This window comes from Penicillium brevicompactum (genome assembly GCF_028827555.1).
Source record: "Penicillium brevicompactum strain IBT 35665 chromosome Unknown utg000005l_segment0_segment0, whole genome shotgun sequence".
In the NCBI taxonomy this organism is placed as follows: Eukaryota; Fungi; Ascomycota; class Eurotiomycetes; order Eurotiales; family Aspergillaceae; genus Penicillium; species Penicillium brevicompactum.
In genome coordinates this window covers 2,031,688-2,050,169 of record NW_026623208.1, presented here as the reverse complement: position 1 = coordinate 2,050,169, position 18,482 = coordinate 2,031,688, and the positions used below count along the sequence as shown (strand labels likewise).

At 49.7% G+C, this 18,482-nt stretch overlaps 8 protein-coding genes across 8 annotated transcripts; 4 read left to right on the top strand and 4 right to left on the bottom strand.

Moving 5' to 3' along the window:
- Positions 1-767: 767 nt before the first annotated feature.
- N7506_006604 (uncharacterized protein) lies at positions 768-980 on the top strand (the record flags this gene model as incomplete). The annotated part of the gene is made up of 1 exon (XM_056955897.1): positions 768-980. One exon carries the CDS (start codon positions 768-770, stop codon positions 978-980), a length of 213 nt encoding a protein of 70 aa, XP_056810231.1.
- Positions 981-1,579: 599 nt separating this feature from the next.
- On the top strand, positions 1,580-4,929 carry N7506_006603 (Fibronectin type III domain protein; the record flags this gene model as incomplete). The annotated part of the gene is made up of 3 exons (XM_056955896.1): positions 1,580-1,695; positions 1,749-1,942; positions 2,000-4,929. The coding sequence occupies 3 exons, from the start codon at positions 1,580-1,582 to the stop codon at positions 4,927-4,929; spliced, it is 3,240 nt and encodes a 1,079-aa protein (XP_056810230.1).
- Positions 4,930-5,238: 309 nt separating this feature from the next.
- N7506_006602 (tRNA guanylyltransferase) lies at positions 5,239-6,595 on the top strand (the record flags this gene model as incomplete). Its single annotated transcript, XM_056955895.1, has 7 exons — positions 5,239-5,438; positions 5,578-5,709; positions 5,763-5,807; positions 5,856-6,031; positions 6,086-6,174; positions 6,226-6,330; positions 6,380-6,595. 7 exons carry the CDS (start codon positions 5,239-5,241, stop codon positions 6,593-6,595), a joined length of 963 nt encoding a protein of 320 aa, XP_056810229.1.
- Positions 6,596-6,711: 116 nt separating this feature from the next.
- On the bottom strand, positions 6,712-7,474 carry N7506_006601 (uncharacterized protein; the record flags this gene model as incomplete). Its single annotated transcript, XM_056955894.1, has 2 exons — positions 6,712-7,040; positions 7,087-7,474. The coding sequence occupies 2 exons, from the start codon at positions 7,472-7,474 to the stop codon at positions 6,712-6,714; spliced, it is 717 nt and encodes a 238-aa protein (XP_056810228.1).
- A 3,117-nt stretch (positions 7,475-10,591) lies between these two features.
- N7506_006600 (uncharacterized protein) lies at positions 10,592-11,596 on the bottom strand (the record flags this gene model as incomplete). The annotated part of the gene is made up of 1 exon (XM_056955893.1): positions 10,592-11,596. One exon carries the CDS (start codon positions 11,594-11,596, stop codon positions 10,592-10,594), a length of 1,005 nt encoding a protein of 334 aa, XP_056810227.1.
- A 537-nt stretch (positions 11,597-12,133) lies between these two features.
- Positions 12,134-13,714, top strand: N7506_006599 (uncharacterized protein; the record flags this gene model as incomplete). Its single annotated transcript, XM_056955892.1, has 1 exon — positions 12,134-13,714. One exon carries the CDS (start codon positions 12,134-12,136, stop codon positions 13,712-13,714), a length of 1,581 nt encoding a protein of 526 aa, XP_056810226.1.
- Positions 13,715-14,056: 342 nt separating this feature from the next.
- N7506_006598 (Tannase/feruloyl esterase) lies at positions 14,057-15,675 on the bottom strand (the record flags this gene model as incomplete). The annotated part of the gene is made up of 2 exons (XM_056955891.1): positions 14,057-14,383; positions 14,437-15,675. 2 exons carry the CDS (start codon positions 15,673-15,675, stop codon positions 14,057-14,059), a joined length of 1,566 nt encoding a protein of 521 aa, XP_056810225.1.
- Positions 15,676-16,545: 870 nt separating this feature from the next.
- On the bottom strand, positions 16,546-18,090 carry N7506_006597 (uncharacterized protein; the record flags this gene model as incomplete). The annotated part of the gene is made up of 6 exons (XM_056955890.1): positions 16,546-16,689; positions 16,750-16,873; positions 16,936-17,270; positions 17,333-17,399; positions 17,516-17,615; positions 17,802-18,090. 6 exons carry the CDS (start codon positions 18,088-18,090, stop codon positions 16,546-16,548), a joined length of 1,059 nt encoding a protein of 352 aa, XP_056810224.1.
- Positions 18,091-18,482: the final 392 nt, after the last annotated feature.

Genomic DNA, 18,482 nt, shown 5'->3' with positions numbered 1-18,482 from the left:
GTCATACTTGGATGAACAGCAACCCAACAATAGAGAAAAATATCACATTTTTCTTATTCTGAGCTTTATCCAAAGAATTGTTCCCTTCTCGGGGCCATTGCAATAATCAAACTCGCCTCCGAAAGACATCTCCTGGATTAGGTGCTCCCGTCCTTTGTCTTGCTCATCAATCGTCATTGAGGAACCCAGTGACTTCCAAGAATGACGTTCTGGTGAATGTACTGGCCGCTCATGTCATGCATGTGACTCTTTTCACACAAAACTTTATGTTGCCTAGAGGCAGCTAATTCAATATAAGGGCTCTGGTGCGAGAAGCATCTTTTTACACAGCGGCCGCACTTGAGACCCCCCGCGGAAGAGATATCTCCCACAGCCATGCAGTCCGGCACTGGCGATGCCCTCTTCATGCTGGCCCCGGAAATAATGTTCCGAGCAATCAATCATCCGCTACTCCCAGGACGGTTGTTCGAATCAGTACAGCCTCATGGATGGAAACTTCCTCGTTTTCGACATCTAACACGGAGCATCGACTATCTCTTTCTCTTCCCACCTTGCCTTTTGCATCGAGCACTTCTCGGGAGATAAGACGCACGCTGCAACCTTCGATGCCTTGATTGTTGCAATCTCCAGAAGAAAATTTCGATGCAAGGTGAAACCAACAGCGTCGGCACAATTATTTCCAAGTAAGCAGAAATGTGATCATGGCTTGTAGGATGGGCTAACAAAGGACAAGAACAGGAACCCCCACAACTCACCGATCATTGGCTATGTCCACGGAGATGGCGCGACGTGGACTCCGAATCCACCACTCCGTGGATGGGTACTGGGGGCGCAAGGAGGCCAGCGTGGAGGCAAAGGAGGATGGTGAGGATGAAGAAGAGGTGGTGAAGATGGAGGGGCTTAGGACATCTCAAAATTCTCTTGGGGACTCAAATCCCCGGGGGAGGGTTGGTGCTAATTGGCAAGAATTGATCGAATGATTGAAGATGAAGATGTAGGGAATCCTTGGATACCCTACGGACGTAGCTTTGGCACTACTTTATGATGTTCCCTACAGCTCTATCGACGTAGACGACCGACACACCTAGACAGAGAGTAAGTTTGAAGCGAATATACGAATGACTCGTTCGTTGATGTTCACAAGCACCGAATAGAGAATCAATGCCTGTACAGAGCATTCAAGTACTCAGCCTGATCATGGCGTAGGGAACATGTAGACAGTTTTTCATCTATCTGTCAGAAGATATTAGCAAATGGTTCATTGATTAGGTAGACCACGTCAAAGACTGATGATATGGTGAAATAGGTGTCAAGTATGAATAGGTACTTGTTTTATGGATTGCTCAATAGCATACAGATTGGTAATATCCAAGCTTGTCAGAAGCCTTTATACTGGGGATAACCTCGGTAGTGTGTTCCCAATGCGGACTAGCGGCTGATCCTAATCTACACTAAGCCCAATAAGACTAGTTCTGAATTTGGAGATCACGTGCACGCTATCCCGCCAAATTGAAGGCGTTTGCGATCCTTCCGTCTCTCTCGATCCCGCTGCCCGCGTCCATGGGTAATTGACGCTGGGATGTATGAGCCGCTTTACTTCGCATTTGACGCTTACCCAGCTGTGGTCCCTCGCGTGCGAGTACGAGGTGTCATGGCTCTCTTCCTTGCCGTCTCGATATTATGGGCTCTGATCTGGTAAGTCCTTTGTCCCGTTGACTCTGTGACCCAACTGACGCATTTTTGATCAGGCTTCTGTACCGTGCATGGCAGGTCTGTCAAACGTCAAATGAGGTCTTGGTCGAGAAGCTCGGTCTAGACATTCCTCCGCCGCCAGAGGTCACACTCGAGGAAATCACTGCCCGTGAGATTCGCCTTGCTTGGAAGCAACCGGACTTTCACAACTCAATACACAAGCATATCATTCAGGTCAACAATGTCAAAGGTACGCAGATGCAAAATTTTTGTCGACAACCCCCATGCTAACGGGTGCTGTCCACAGTTGGTGAATCCAAACGAGCAGAGACAGCGGTGGAAATCTCCAACTTACTGCCTGGGAGTATTTACCATATCTGCGTGCTTTCCCTCAGTGCCGCCAACTTCCAAACCCCCAGTGCGATCCTCCATGTCCGAACCAAGTCCCTTCCGCTTTCTCAGGCCCAGCAAAACGGCAGTGCCGGAGGCCCAATCGTCCGCGCCTCGATTCCCAGGTCGACAGTTGGCTTGCCAACCCCTTCCGCTCCGATAATGTCTCGCGAACACAGCACCGGTCAGCTACCCGGCAAAAGGCCTTCCGCCGGGCGAAAAATCTCTCCCGCTGCCGGAACGCTGGAAACTGCACACGGCAACTTTGAAGAGAACTTCAAAAGCAGAGCCCAGACCGCCAAGGATGAGACCTTAGAGCAATTGGCAGATCGCTTGAAGGCATTGCAGCATGAAAACGAGAGCGTGGAGAAGCAAGGAACAGAGGAAGAAGACGAGCACATTGCACTGCTGAAGGACTTGGAAAAGCAACGCAGCGAACTCAGGAAGCGTGTACGGGAGAAGGATGAGGCTAGTGGTGATTTGAAGAAGCACGTCTACAAGCTCGAAAGTGTCAATCGGACAGTGCAGGGTGAAAAGTCAAAACGCATGCGACTCCTTCAGCAGAAAGAGGCGGAGCGCAAGAAACGCAAGACCGACATCCTGAGATGGCAGGAGAAGATTGCGCGCATGGAATCCGATGCCGAGCAGGCAAAGGGGGACAAGTCCAAAATCGAAGTTGAAGGGACTGAGCGCGCAGACGAAGTCCGGGAAAAGATCGCCAAAGAGCAGCAAGAGATGAAGATGATTGACGACGAGATTCAGGACAAGGGAGGCCGAGTCAAGAAGCTCGAGGAGGAGAGAATGGGGTTGCAGGACGGAGACAGTGAGGACGGGAAGGAGCTGGATCGAATTGACAATGAGCGAGCTCGGCAATGGGAGCACAAGTTGGGCAGTTTGCATGCACGATATGCCACCCTGGTCAATCTTCATGCGCAAGCTCAGCAGCAATATCAAGAAGCGCAAGAACGCCTGAAATGGCTGACAGCTCAGCGGCCGGGCAGCTCAGGTGCTTTCGCGCTGCCATCTTTAGACCTTGATATGTCCAACCCCGGTACTACTATTCGACCCCGTCGTCATCGCAGCTCGCTCGTCAGCAATGTCTCCTCTCCACTGAACTTCCCGGGTATCGACACTTCATTCTCAAATGGCCTCAGTTACAACCAGTCCAATCACTCGCCTACTTTCCCTCCAAGCTCTGCCTTCTTCAACATCAACAATGGCATGGCGCTCCCCGGCTTGTCTGACCCGCCGGAGGTCATGCGCTCAGATTCCGAAGTCACCTTCAACAATCCGCAAATGAGTCCGCGTGCGGATGCTTTGTTACCATCCGATCTCCTCGGTGACGAGGAGCTTGCGGACTTCCCAAGACCGATAACTCGTCCACGATTCGCGACCATGGATACATCTACCAATCCTCTTGATAGCTTTGGTCACGGGCCAGTGTCGCCTGTCTCCTCGGACAGCCGAGCTGGTAGCATTTTCGCAAGCCCTCTTGAAACCCAACCCCGACAGGATGAATCTCAAGGGGTTCATTTATCGGCTGCAGGGGAAGCCCCCAAGAGTGCATCCCGCAGACTCTCCGGGCTCTTCAATTTCCATCGACCTCGTGGAAAGACCCTCGCAGACGAATCACCTATGTTGGGTACATTGAAACCTGGACAAAGTCAATCATTCCCGCGGAACCCCGATGAGCTGGACCCGATCGGTGCCCGTCGCCGGCGGTCGAGCTACACTGGAAACTGGGCGAATCCAATGTCCCTGTTCCCTCGGAGCAACACAACTGGTGTTACCATGGACAGCTCTTCAGACCATGCACCTTCCCGGCGAGCCGCTTTCTCGAGTATCTTTTCGTCGGGCAAGTTTGGGTTTGGCGGTACTGGCTCTCGTGGCAACTCTGACCTTAGCTCTGGGTACAACCAGTTTAGCCCTCGGCATGATCCTATCGATCCATCGTCGCTTCTCGGCGGGGTACGACGTGGCTCTTTGTCTCCGCGACCTTCATCTACTTCGTTTGACACCCAAAATCAACTTCCTCACCCCTCGACAGACAACCGTCATTTCGGATGGCCGTCGATGGAGAACGCCGGGCATCGCAACAGCCCTCTTGGGTTTGACTGGGCTTCGCCATCGACTTGGTCTCGAGCTCCCTCTCGACGACCTTCGATCTCCTACGGGTCATCCGGTCACCTTCCTTTAGGTCTGACGGGAGAACCAGATTTCGTGGAAGACAACTTTGAGCGTCATCACCGGCCACTCCAAGCACCAATCGGTACTCGCCCTTCTTCTTCTCATCGGCCACTGACCCCGAAGCTGAATCCCAATGCTCCGGCTTTCACGGCCGTCTTTGCTGGCGAGAACTCGGACAAGGAAGAGACAAAGGACAACGGGCCTGAAAGTCCATTCCAAATGCGCGAGTATGACGGGTCGCCATCCGAGCCTCGTACCTCCCGCTCCCTTTCGCACTTCACCGCTGATTCTTATGAGTCGCTGGAGCGTATGCCATCTGGAACTTCTGTAGACAACGCCTCCAAGGAATCCTTCATCCGCAAGATCACCCGCAAGGGCAGCTCTAGCAAGTTCAGCTCGTGGAAAGACCGCTCAGGACTCTTCTCCAAGAAGGACACCTCTTCGCAAGGCGATATTGACGAGGACACTGCTAGCGAGGCACAGCTTGGAAAGAGTGTTGACAGCACTGTCTCGAGTGTCGCTTCCGCCGACCGTTCTACTCGGAGTAGTCTGGGGTTCTTTTCCCGCAAGTCTCGTCGATCTGACAAGGCCAGTGAGACTAGTGAGCGAGCCAGTGAAACTGGTGACGAGGAGATTCCAGAAGAGGTTGAAACCTCATGATTTGTATTTATGGACTCGACGTCCCTCCTTCCCTTCATTCTTGTTTCCTTAAGGAGTACCATACACCATGCCGGGTTTTCCGCGATTGATATGCATCTAAGCCACATACGAATCTTTCCACTCTCTATTTCTTGAATAAATATTATTATTTCTTCTACGTCCTCATGTGTTGCTCCTTTGTAGTCTAAAAACACACTGCTTTCTTTTTGTCAGGTCAAGTATTCCATCTAGCACCTCCACCAGAGCATGGCTCAAGTAGCAGTATGTCGGGCACAATGTGCGGATGCGATTTCTGCCCGCCCGCACAAAATGACTCTTTCACTCGACGAACCACTATTGTTTCCCAGCCAAATCCAACATGGCGAACTCAAGGTAAATAAGATCCAACTGATCACATTCCAGCTCCTCATAATTTACAGATTTGAATACGTCAAGAACTTTGAGCAGCCAGATGTGCTGCTCCCCAACACCTGGATTGTGGTTCGCATTGATGGACGAGGATTCCACAAGTGAGTGCCTTCTTCTCTCGGTGGTGGGCCTTGTCGCAGCAAGCTCAAGACGCAAGTTTGCCTCTTGGCTCATCTCGATCCGAGCTTTGACCGCTGCATAATGTACTACTGCATATGCTCAATATTCTAACATTTCCAGACTTTCCGACCATTATGGCTTCGTAAAGCCCAATGACCGTCGCGCGCTGGATCTGATGAATGCCGCTGCAGTCGAAGTCATGAAAGACCTTCCAGATCTATGCATTGCCTACGGCGTTAGTGATGAGTTCAGGTATTTCAGCTATGCCAATACCAGCATCCACTTCAATCGCTCACCTCTACCAGTTTTGTATTCCATCCTAATTGCCAGCTCTTTGAGCGGCGTAATGGGTGAGTCCTATACATCCATTCCCACGAACTATCGTTAAACAATCATAGGAAACTGGTAACGACCGTCGTCTCAACTTTCACTGCATACTATATCTACAAGTGGAGCGAATACTTCCCAGATACGCCACTTAAGCCGCCTCTTTTACCTTCATTTGATGGCCGTGCGGTTATCTATCCCAATGCTCAGATCTTGCGTGATTATATGAGTTGGAGACAGGTTGATTGTGAGTAGCTCGATCCATTCATCTTGTTACATCTAGCTAATTCAATAATCTCAGGCCATATCAACAACCTCTACAACACCACTTTTTGGCATATGGTGTTGAAGGGCGGCCAGGGTAATACAGAGGCTGAGCTAGAGTTGAAGGTAGGAAATATCCTTCTCCCTTCAAGCTACCCGGTATTGACATGATTACAGGGTACCGTGGCAGCGGATAAGAATGAGATTCTCTTCAAGCGATTTGGAGTGAACTACAATAATGAATTGGAGATCTACAAGAAGGGCACTGTTCTCTATCGTCAGGTACAAATCGTGTCGCTCCATCCCGCCCTTTCACCGCTAACGTCCGTAGTATGAACTGGAAGAGCCGAAAGCTACACCAGCATTGGAAGAACAACAACAGCCCGAGGCAAAGCAGTCACGATCACAGCAAGACAAGGTCCGTAAATTGCGCCGGAAGGCACAAGTTGCGGTCGATCATGTCGATATCATTAAGGATGAGTTCTGGAACAGACGGCCGTGGATCCTATCAGGAAACCCGGGCAAGTTACCGGTCACCGAGCAATAGAACGCATTCTTCACGTGCCAAACAAAAAGGGTATCTTGGTTTCTATATGGCGTAGGGAAAATTGATATATGCAACATTATATACATGAGACGCCGTGGAAATGGAACTTTTCAGAATCAGGCTTTGGCCTTTTTAGACTTCTTCTTGGAGTCTTCGCCTTCTGTGCTCTTCTTCACTTTCTTTTCCTTCTTCTCTTTCAATCGAGAAGCAGCTTCATCCAAATCGACCTTTGATTCAGGCTCCTGGTCAATTGACATGGGCGTAGGATAATCTTCTCCCTCCTTCTCCTTCTCCTTCTCCGCTTCCAACTTCTTCGCCTTCTTCGCAGCCCTCTCAGCAAGCTTCTTTTCCCTCCTCTCAACCTTCGCAACCCGCTTCACCCTTCTCGCCTCCTTCCGCACAGCCTTCTGTTCTTTCTTCACAGCCTTCTGCGCGCGTCGCGCAGCTCTCCCCCTCCTTCCTCGCAGCCTTCTCTTCCTTCTCCTCCTCACGCTTTAGCCTCGCCAGCTCCTCTGGCGAAACCTCTGGTGTATCTTCTGTTTTATCCGCCTTCTTAGGATCGAGCGTCCCCGCCAGCCCAGACCCCCTCACGAAATGGCGGTAAAGTTCACTGGTGAGGGCATTGCCTTCGCGTGCAGATTTGGCTTCGTGGTTATCTTCGCCAACGCCCTTGAGCGCGTCTTCAAAGCCACGGAGCCACCATTGGTTCGAGGCGTCTTTTGTGGTCTTCTTGCCTACACCGTGGTTGTTGGATTTGCGCGCGACAAGAATTGGTCGTGTGAGACCGAGACCGCCGTGTAGGCCTGGTCTTTGGTTTGGGTTGAGTGGATTGCCGGGGCCGGACCAGCCGTGCTTGATTAGGTAGGCTTGGGCGTCCATGTTGATGTGCCCTTGAGGATTGAGGGAGGAAGATAGGTGGTTGGGTATTCGTCGGGGCGCAACGTGTATGATAGTCCGGGTGGTTTCAGTGATGTGGAGACTTGAACATTCGAGCAGACAGTCCGGTGGTATGGAGCATGTATATTAGTTGGACAAAAAGTCCACTGTGCCTGAGAAGAAAAGTTCGGATAAGACTGAAAAAAGTTGGAGATAAGAGTTTATGCCCGATCTCTCAGGCATGACAAGTAAGTCTAGTTACATGTTCACAATACCTTACGAAATGGATTTCCCTATCACGTAAGTTTTTTTTCTCTTATACCTCTTGTGCTGTATTACACACGCAAATTACAGCTGCTATTATATTGAGATACAGCTATATGTACAGAAAGTACTTTGGGCCCTAGGTAGTTCTCCAGATGTCTGGACAGCTAGTTAGTCAGCAAGTGAGGCCTCCAGAATAAGGCCTCAACACAGTGCCTCTGGTACTACGCCACTACAGTCCGGTTCCCTCATATTGGGTGGTGCAGGTATCCAATAAAAGCCACATTGGGATCCTTCTCACTACTCCAACGTCTTTACGGAGTACATACCACAAACCTTCGTATGTGACGTCATGTGACATTGCTCTGCTTTGATGGGGATCAACTTCAGTTTTCAACATCAGTGTCTACCTCAACCCGGACCTCCTTATCGCACCAGACATTGGCCACAATGCCCCCCACATTGTATCCTAGTAGTGGTTCTAATACCACGAGGAAGCGCATGAGGAAAGGTACCCGAAGCTGCATTGCCTGTAAGTATCTACTGTCATTTTTCTCCAATCAAGGCTCATAAACTCAATAGGCAGGAATCGAAAAGTTCGATGTGTCTTCCAATCCGACAACTCTGACAGCTGTATACATTGCTTGAGGCGCAACTCTGTGTGTGTTCCACAGGACCCATCAATGAGCCATATTCAAAGCAATGCCGGTGGGTGTCATGAACACCAATCCCCTCTGATAGAAGCTTTTCAATCCCTACAAAGGCGATTGAAGCCGGTACTATCACTCACATCTATTCCTTTGTCACCTACGCGACAGTCACGACCTATAGCCATCTCTGGTACAGCCGATAGCCGCAAATACAGGGAGACCGATTGTGCTCCGGTTATAAAACTGATCGGTAACGAAATGGTATATAAATCTCATTTCAATGAACAGCTGGTATGCATTTCTAACCAAGATACAGAGTGACCATTTTCTTATATCAGAAGAATCAATGGATCAGCAAGATTCATCGCACAACCAGCACACCAATACTGATCCGGAGCTCTCTTCCAAACATAAAGAGGCCCTGCAAGGTCTTTGTGCTTCCCTGCCGGCGATATCTGACCTTCAAGATATTTTGATGAATCAAAGCGGATGGTGGGAATCCTGGCGTGATGCCTTCGGTCTTTCTTGGGGGAAGAAACAGACAAAAGCCTTGAAGATTTCGCTATTCGTGCTTTTCGCTCCGGGGATCCCTGCTTACTTGGAAGTCTCCTTGTGTGCTTGGCCCTTGGCACTGGTGTCTTTGAAACATATCTGTCGGCTGTAGAGCGATGGGTTTTACATGACGATGACCTCGCCGGTTGCCAGTATGGACTCGAATGCCTGATGGGACTGGGTCTTTGTTATTTCAGTGCTATGCAACACCACCGTGCGTGGTCTGTTTACCGACGAGCGAATACCCTCCTTCAGCTACAGGGTATTCATCGAGCACACAGAGAATCAGAAAAACTTGACGGAATATTTTGGCAGCTATTCCACGCCGATCGATGGCTCAGCTTGATGATTGGTCTTCCCTACTCTGTGCCAAATGGACTCTGTGATCTTTACATCCCTCCGGCGGGCTCTGGTTCCTTCACCACGTTTCATCACCGCCATCTCGCCATTTTAACCAGTCAAGTTATTGACTGTATACAAGCCACTAGTGCGCCTTCTCTGTCCACTATTTCTGCAATCGATGAGAAGATCGATGCTTTGGCTACCCATCTCCCACTACACTACCTCGATATAACTTATATATCTAATCTGCAGGATAAGAGAGAGAAATACGCCCGCATTTACCGGCTAACGCAAGTACACCAGCTCAAATCGTACTTGCATTTGCCGCTATTTCTCCAGCGCTTCAATTTACCTAAGCGTAGGTATGGCCGGGAAATCTGTGCGAATAACTCCCGATTATTCCTGGAGGCTTTCTTTTTACTCTGTGGCGATGACCCCCAGAGAGCCAGCACAGACAACAGCATCAAACTTACGGGATTCTCGGCATTCACTGCGGCAGTGACACTATTTCTCACTATCCTCGACAACACACGGGGCACGACCAAAGACTCAGTCACTCCATCTGAAAATAACAAATATGATGAAACATTGATCAAAAAAGCAATGGAAACATTGCAAATCTGCTCAGCGGGTAATGTGGACTCGTTGTGCGGCCGTTGTCTTGAGGCATTGAATGGATTGGTTTCAGTCTGCCAAGAGACAGGGTATGATACTGTTCACAAGGTCGATTTGCCATATTTTGGCATTCTATCTATCATCCCCAAGTCAAGTGACCCTTTGAGTGTCCCTGGAGATTTCTCGCCCAGGGAGGACTCGTTTTTTGACTTCTCTGACTCACTGAATGACATATTTTGGAGCTATGAAGGTCCTTTGGCGAGTCACGACCTTTTATCTCCAAACCAGATTTCCTCCCTTTTGGAAGGTGTCTGATATTTTACACACTACAATTTTAATATCGAACATTGGAAATATTTCGTCTTTCATTCATGTGTCATCCACTTAGTCACATCAGCTCTTTGCAAATTAGCATCATGCCCCAACTGGCATCCCCATCGTACATGACCATCATTTGTCCACACAATATCTCCGTCCTCCCTGCTTCATCTGGGTCCCAAAGCTTCCACACACAGGTGCTATAACACCTAATTACGCCTGTAAAAGCACTCTCGCTGCCGGGCTTGCTTTGGACATTTGGTAATGGTGTTTGCTCTACGCTGGAAGAAAAAAAAAATGAGGGATGTGGGTTCGATTCCGTGAAAACGAGATACTTTTAACGCATGCCTCCAGGCTGTAAATTAGGTCAACCTTGAGATTACATCAAGCCCAAATCCCTTGCATCGATTTCGAGCGAATTCTCAAGCTCGTCTTCATAGCTTGGCATGGTTGGTTGCCAGCCCAATAGTTTCCTGCCGCGCAAGGCGATCCCACGCGAGTCCACACCAATCATCACCTTTAACCAAGGTGAAAAGCTCTCGCTCTCTTCTGGGGTTACGGAATCGACAGTGGGCGATGCCACCAGTCCTTTTCTATAGAGGATGCTAGCCGCGAGCGACAACATCTCACGGTTGACATAGTAGCCATTTTCTGCCAGATAATACCCTTGTTCATTCCAAGTAGCGTTTCCACCACCATTGGCGGCTGCCTCTCCTAGAAGAAGATAAAGCTTGCTGAGATCTTGCACGTGAATGTTATGCCAGATATTATCGCCCTTGCCGACAGTGACAACCCTTTTGTGGGTAAGAAAAGTCTCGAACAGTGGTGCCGATTTCGTCTTGTCCGGGCCTCGCCCTTGGCCATAGATCACAGCGGGGGCAACAATGGCAGTTCGAACTTTGGATGGATCCGCAGCCAGTACCACCTTGTCGACGATGCGGTGGGGTGCATGGTCGGGAAGAGAGGTCAATTCATTGATACGATCCCAATCATCATACTGTTTGTCAAACCGCTCGCCATATCTTCCAGTAGAGAGGGTCTCGGAGGCCAGTGCAAAGCCACCTGACGTATGGATATAGTAGGCAGGGCCATCTGCTTGCCGGCGGCTTAGGCCTCGAACGATGGCTTGTGCAGAAGGGACATGTTCATCACTACCGGCGGAATGAAAGACGATATCTGCGGCGAAAGCTTCTTTCTCGATCAAATCCACGTCGTCTGTTGTTCCGTAAACCAGCCTCGCCTGGGGGTAAGCTTCTTGGACTTTGGCACCTTTCTCCTTGGTTCGGACAAGACAAGCCAATTCCCAGCTTGGATGAGCACGGGAGACAGAATATAGGATGTCGCCTCCAACAAGGCCTGTCACGCCAGTGCTATAGTCAATCATGTTAGCTTGGTTCATACACAGCTTCCAATCCTGTGACAGTCTTACATAAAGACTTTGAGTGCCATTTCTCACAGTGGGTTCAGCCCATATGAAGAATTTGAGGGAGTGAAGATGTGAGCAGAATCAGGGTACTTTAAAATCCAGACTCATTGTCCACGGGCCCCGGAGCATTTTATTTCATGCTGTTGACTCTCGTCCGAACAGGCAAGCAGGTCTTGGTCCGAAGTTGGGCCAAGTCAGCTCGGATGAAAGATGAACTTATTGGTTCTGGTCCACACTCCCGTCCACAGCCCCAATAGGATGCTTCTCTTAGCCCGAGGCCTTCACAAAACGACCGAGATCCTCCTGGGGAGCTCGGTCGAATCTATTTCACTGGCCCTAGTTTGTCCGAACTATCAACCTCAAAAAGCCGTTTTTCTCGTCGCATAAACTTCACATCTCAATTCTCCCATTCTTCCATCCCCTCTTCTTCACCCCTTTGACAACATCAAGCTACATTCTCTCGATCTCTCTTACTTCTACTTCTGGCCCGCCGGGATGGCTGAGAATAGTCGCCCTGAGGATGTTCAAATTATCGAACGGCTTCCTATCCACTGCGCAGACCGTACGTTGGAGGCTGGACTCGGCCCAAACTGGCCATTAGGCCCCTTCGACCACCTCGTTTTTCCTTCGGTCCCTATTGAAGTTGTGCTCGTGTACGAAAATCCACATGCAAACTTGGCCTCGCCGTCGTCTCCCCACGAGATTCTTCAACTTCCAAAACTCCAGCAAGCGCTTTCTCGGCTACTCGACTATTATCCGCACCTAACAGGTCGTCTCCAGTTCAATCCTGATAGCCGAGCGGCCGAAGTCTCTCACATCGGGACTGGAGCCGAGTTGCTTGTGGCTCAATGTGCATTACAGCTGAAGGATCTCACCACACCGGATCGTGCGAATGGTCGTATCTTGGTGACGAGCTTGCCGGATTGTGGTAATGCTTTAACGCCACCTTTTGATCCTACTATTGAGGGTATTTGCCGCGACCCTATCTTTGCCGTCCAACGTACGCGATTCTCTTGTGGAGGAGTCGCTCTTGGTATACGGCTACACCATATCGTTTGCGATGCATCCGGGTTTTTCCACCTGGTCAAAGATCTTGCAGAAATCTATCGGAATCTCACTGGCTCCGAGAACCCGGTTCTTCTCTCTGCTCCTGAGATCCGTTCTTATCTCCGACATCCAAATCTTATGCCCGATGATGAGCAGCAGGAAGCTATTGAGTTTGAACCGTCCATTTTCTGCTTGAACGAGAGCAATGATGCAGAACAAAGCAACCCAGGCCCGAAAACCGAAGTCTCTGATACCCCGTCAAAGATCACCGGAAAAGTTACTGGACGTGTGTTACGCTTTACGGGCTCTCAACTGAAGCATCTCAAAGACTTGGCAACCGATCCTGAGGGCGCAAGCTGGGTATCGACATTTGAGGCGCTTTCGGCATATCTTTATCAGCAGGTATATCGTGCACGAGTGCATTTAATGAAGTCCCATGGGGTACCCTCCTCTGAAATTGCTTCATGCTTTTCTCGTGGTTTCTGGGGCTCTATCGACCTACGTGGACCTACTCGCCTCAACCTTCCAGAGAGATACTTTCCAAATGCTGTTGCGCCTCTCATTCTTTCCGAGTCTTCACACGAATTGCTCGCTGACGGTCCGCTGTCGCAAGTAGCGGGCGCCCTCCACACTGTTGTAAGAGCGTTCGACCCAAAAAAGATGGACAAAGAAATGAAGTGGGTTGCTTTGCAGCCCGACAAAAGTCGAATCAAGGTTAAATTCAACTTCAGTGGCGGAAACTTTACCGTCAGTCAATGGAGCAAGCATGATATGTACACTGGTGTTGATTTTGATGCCGATGAAAATAAGAGCCCGGTTCACCCTGCTCTTATCTCTCCGCCACTCACTGAAATATCTCGAGTTGATGGTTTGGCACTTATCTTGTCGACGGAGGAACAGTTGAGCCGACATACCAAGCATGAAGAATCTCCCGAGCTGCCATGTTCGATAGATGTCAATTTGACACTCATGGAGCACCTGTGGCCAATTCTTGATGCAGATGAAGAATTTCGGCAGTATTGTTGCTGATCTCACTTAGCTCTTTCTAAGATGTTGGCTTTGTTTTATCCAAGAATCAAAGGCTTCACATGGGATAGCGTCCAATCCTGTCTCTTCTTCACTTTGCAAAAATAGACACAACTTTTATGAAAAAAATGAAAATTTTCTAGATGAAGGATGTTACAATTCAACATATCGTTTGAGCACTCACATTCCAATTTGATGACTAGAAGAGAGTTCTAGCCCAAGATCATACGTTTGTGAAGGCCAAGGATAAAGCACGGGTCATCTTGGTCCACTGTTTCCATATAAATACATATACACAACCCTATTCCTGGTCGATCAAAGGTGAATTAATCTTGAGTCGCTGCCTTACTCAGCGCAATAGAAGCTCTCGACAAGTGTGTGGTCTCCAGTACCTTTGTACTTGACGGTTTGTGGGTAAGGGCAGAGCATACGGTCATACGTCTTGCCATCCTTGGGGGTATAGCTGACAGGGAGGGTCTCAGGAACAGTACCGTTCTCTACCCAAGCCACCATGCTGTCGAAAATAGTAGAAGGATAACCGCCAGATGCACCATAGCAATGACCCATCATAGGCGCCTCGAAGAATCGATAGTATTCGGCGGCATTGGCGTCTCGAGAGAGCACTTTCTCATAATAGTCAATGCTTCCCTGGGTAGGGATGACTTCATCCATCTGTGAGCTAGACATTAGCGTTCATCCATTGCAAAAAAATGAGGAAGACATACCAAGCCATGATAGGACAGCATTTTACCTCCAGCATCCCGGAACTCAGACAGATCTGGGTTGTTGGTTCCGAGATACGAGCCCCATTTCTGAAGGCTTTTCTCGAACAAAAAGTCAAATTGCTCATGAGAAGTAATGTTTGCAACTGTAAAGTCCAAATCCTGCTCAACAAATACTTGCAACCAGTCGAGAAGCATTGAGAGAGGTGCTCCGATACAGGTTGAGTTCGAGCACTCTGTGTTGACTACCGTAGTACCGCCTGTCAAAGTTGCACCTTTTTCGTATCCATACCATAAGAATTGGCCATCTGAACCGCGTGGTCCTGTCCAGGTTGCATTGACAATCTGGGCTGTCGCGTTCGAGATGGTTCGCGTGGAATTGGTATCGGTGCAATTGATCTGAGTGCCGACTGCAGAGAAAGGATCGAAATCGCATGCAGTAGGGTCAGAGACAATACCATCAACAACTCCATCAGCAGTATCGCAGGCAGAGATGGCGGCCGCGACAACACCATCGATCTCGCACCCGTAAGGGTACTCGTTCATCATGTTCATTACGAATTGTGCCCACACTCCACTCACAAACATCTCTGACCAGTTGATCGCGGGGGAAGCGGCGACAATGCCATCATAAGCGTCGGGGTATTTCTGTGCGAGCTGCATACCCTGACGACCACCTTGAGAGCAACCAGTCCAATACGAGTATTTTGGCGGAGTGCCGTAGACACTCTGAGCCAGTGACTTGGCGTATAGAGAAGCATCGTTCAGAGAGATGGTGGCGAGGTCCTCGATAGATTGATAATCCAAGCTTCCATCGCTGTTGAGGGCCCATTCAGAAGGATCATCATTGAAGCCGCCAGTGCCAGTGTGACCACCGTTAGTGGTCACAGTGATATAGCCTTCAGCCACACCGCCGATCATGCCTACGGAGATCACGGATGTCAAGCCTGCGGTATACCCGTTTCCTCCAATGCCTTGCATGCGCCCATTCCAATCTTCGCTGGGTAGGTAAATTCCAACCATCACCGAGTCGTTTTTGCCGGTATGTTGATAGGATAGCGTGACATTGCAGAAGCTTACCTCATTTGCCTGTACGTTGCCGTGGTTGTAGTAATAGTACTCTGAGATGAACTTGGTGACATTGGACACATAGGAGGCCTCCAAGGCTGTCACTTGAGCGCCAGGAATGGAGGGCCATGAAAAGGCGTCCGAGGCACATAGCGCGGCCATTCCGGTGGACATTATGCTGCCAGTATAACCCAGGCGGAATGGGGGTAAAGATCAAGTATAAGGGAAATGATATGAGATTTTGAAAGGATGATCTTGCTGCAACTGCGTAGGGAATGATTGAACTTCTAGGTAACGAGCGAAATCAAGTTCTTAAGTATTCTGATTCTCTCTCCTTTTATTAGAATTTAAGAGATCGAATTGCCCAACTTGGTTAAGTTTTTGGCTTGGTATACTTGCGATGCCGAATACGCGTATAGAGAGTGAGTAGAGACGGGTAATCCTCGGAACCGGGAATCATGCCCCGGGAAGCCACTCACTCCTGATCTATCTTTATCCTCTTCTCGTCCCTGATTCCACGGATTCATGGTCTAGATAATCTTGGGTCTACTCCACTTCTACCGAAGATATCCATGGCAATATGGTTCGTGCATACGCGTATAGACTGCGCCCTGTCCAATGTTTCGCCAATTTCCGATATTTGTGGTAGACTGCGAGAGCTCGATGTTTCTAATATTCGATCTCAAGCTCTATCTTGTACTGTCAAGGCTAGCCCTGGAGATAACAACCATGGTGGCCAGAGATTAGCTGGCCAGGCGTGCGGCTGAGCATGACCCCGAGGTCTTGCTAACCCTGGAAGTGCCCAGGTGTATCCCCAGAACGGCAGTTGCCGTTACACAGAAGTAGATATATGCCTACCTACGTGCATCTCCATGCAAACATCACCCCATGCCCAGGTGCCAACGCAACTGGCCAGTCCAGATCTAAAATATGCAAGACATAAAGCATACCTCAGTGACATAAAACTCGTGACATTCTGCATATTCTATTTTCGCCCCAGTCGTCCATTGATACACTGCAGAACTGCAAGATGCACTCGTCCGATTAGTACGGTCTGAACCGATCCTTCTTCTTTTCCTTCGGCCGAGCCTTCGATCCAGATCCAGACTGAGCAACCTCACTGTCCCCTTCCTCAGGCTTCCACACCCGCACATATCCATCCTCTCCACACGTGAAGACAGACGAACTCTATTCGGGACATTAGTATTCAAATCGCCTCGGAACCGAGATAATTCTCCATCAACTTACCTGCTCATCCAGATGAACGGACCGCACAACCTCCTCCCCATGAGCGCCAGGCAGACGCCACAGATTCTCACGGTCCAACGACCAAGGTCCCGACACAAGAGGGACGAGATCAAGCCGTTGTTCCCTATATAAATTAGCATGAGTGGTCTGATCGCTGCACAAACAGCCAGAAAGGCAGGAGCTCACATCTTGTTGCCGGCGGCAATATACGGCTGCGCACCGAGACAAAGCTGCGCAACGTACTCGCAACCCAGCGGATCGCGCAGATCTCCAAACTGCACGGGCTCGGGCTCCTGGGCTGCATCGTCTGGGTCCGTGGTCGGGTGCACAGAGAACAGCTCGTCGTGACTCAGGGCGAAGATGGCGCGCTCGGATAGGAATCCGGCATGGTGGATGGAGCCGTGGTTGACTACCTGGACCAGGGCTTCGTCTTCGTCAACTACTGTCGTGTCATAGACGTTGGCGAGCCCGTCCGTGCTGCCGGAGAGTAAGATGTTGCTGCGGGTCGGGTGATATTGGAGCTGTGTGACAGGCACGCTGCCGTTAGTGGGTTTGAGGAGAGGGGGGTTATGGAAGGGCTTACTTCGGTGATATCGTCGTTGTGACTTTCCACGTATTGAAGCTTGAAGGTTTGAGGGGATCGGATATCCCTGATTTGGTTAGTTGGTTTGTTTTTTTTTATGGTTTAGATAGATGATATATGATCTTGTGGAGAGCAGAGATCCAAGCGCTGGCTTTCTGCCTGACAAAGTTACATGTGACGTACCAGAAAGCAACCACGGCCTGGGACGAGACGAGCTCAGTGCCCGCGACGACGGTATTCGTCTCGGAGCAGCAAGCCACCGACAACACAGGGGCTTGCTTCGCTACAGACAATGCATTAGTATACAAACTCAATCCACTCCAGTCAGATCCTTGCGCTAATTCTCCGAGAGCCAGTGACCGGCCGGCGGAAATGCAGCACCAGATGCATCTATCCGATTTGCGAAACCATCCCAACTAGGAAAATTCCCAAAAAAAAGAAAAGAAAAGCTTAGCAACAATAAACTCACCCGTTTGCATCTCCACAACGGGCTTTCCAGCCCGGACGTCCCACATCTTTACCTTCCCATCTCGCCCTCCCGTAGCTAGCAGGGAGTCATCGAAGCGGCGCAGAGATGTCACGCCGGCATGTGCAGCGGTTGACAGCACCGACGAGTTCAAACTCGCGTCAAACACCCGCAGCGAGTCATCGGATGAGATAGCTGCAAACGTACCGGGAGCGGACGGAACAATTGAATAGATATAATTATCCGTAGGCAGAGATAGCGTCGACGAAGCGACAGGCTTGAGGGTATGCATCGCGGTGACGAACGCAAAAAGATGTAAGTGGCGCGTGTGGCTGGGGAAACCTCTCTGTGGCTCGGGAAGGAAATTACGTGAAGCCAAGAAAATGGCCTGGTGGGGGGGATGTTGCAATACGAGTAATGTAAGCTCACCTCCTCCCCACGCTCATGAGTCAATCAAATACAGAAAACATCCATTAAAACTATGTCAGACGTCAAGATGTCAAGTGTCAAATGGTGTGATCACATACAGATCTACCTTGCTCCGTACAGGGGATATTTTTGCCTTTTGTCTCGGAAAGAAGGCAATGAGGCAGACATTTCGGGCGTACTAGCTGGTGCCAAGCTGTTAGGAGACGGTCTCAAAGGCCAATCATTCTATGATCCGGTCCCCGGTCCCAGGCGATC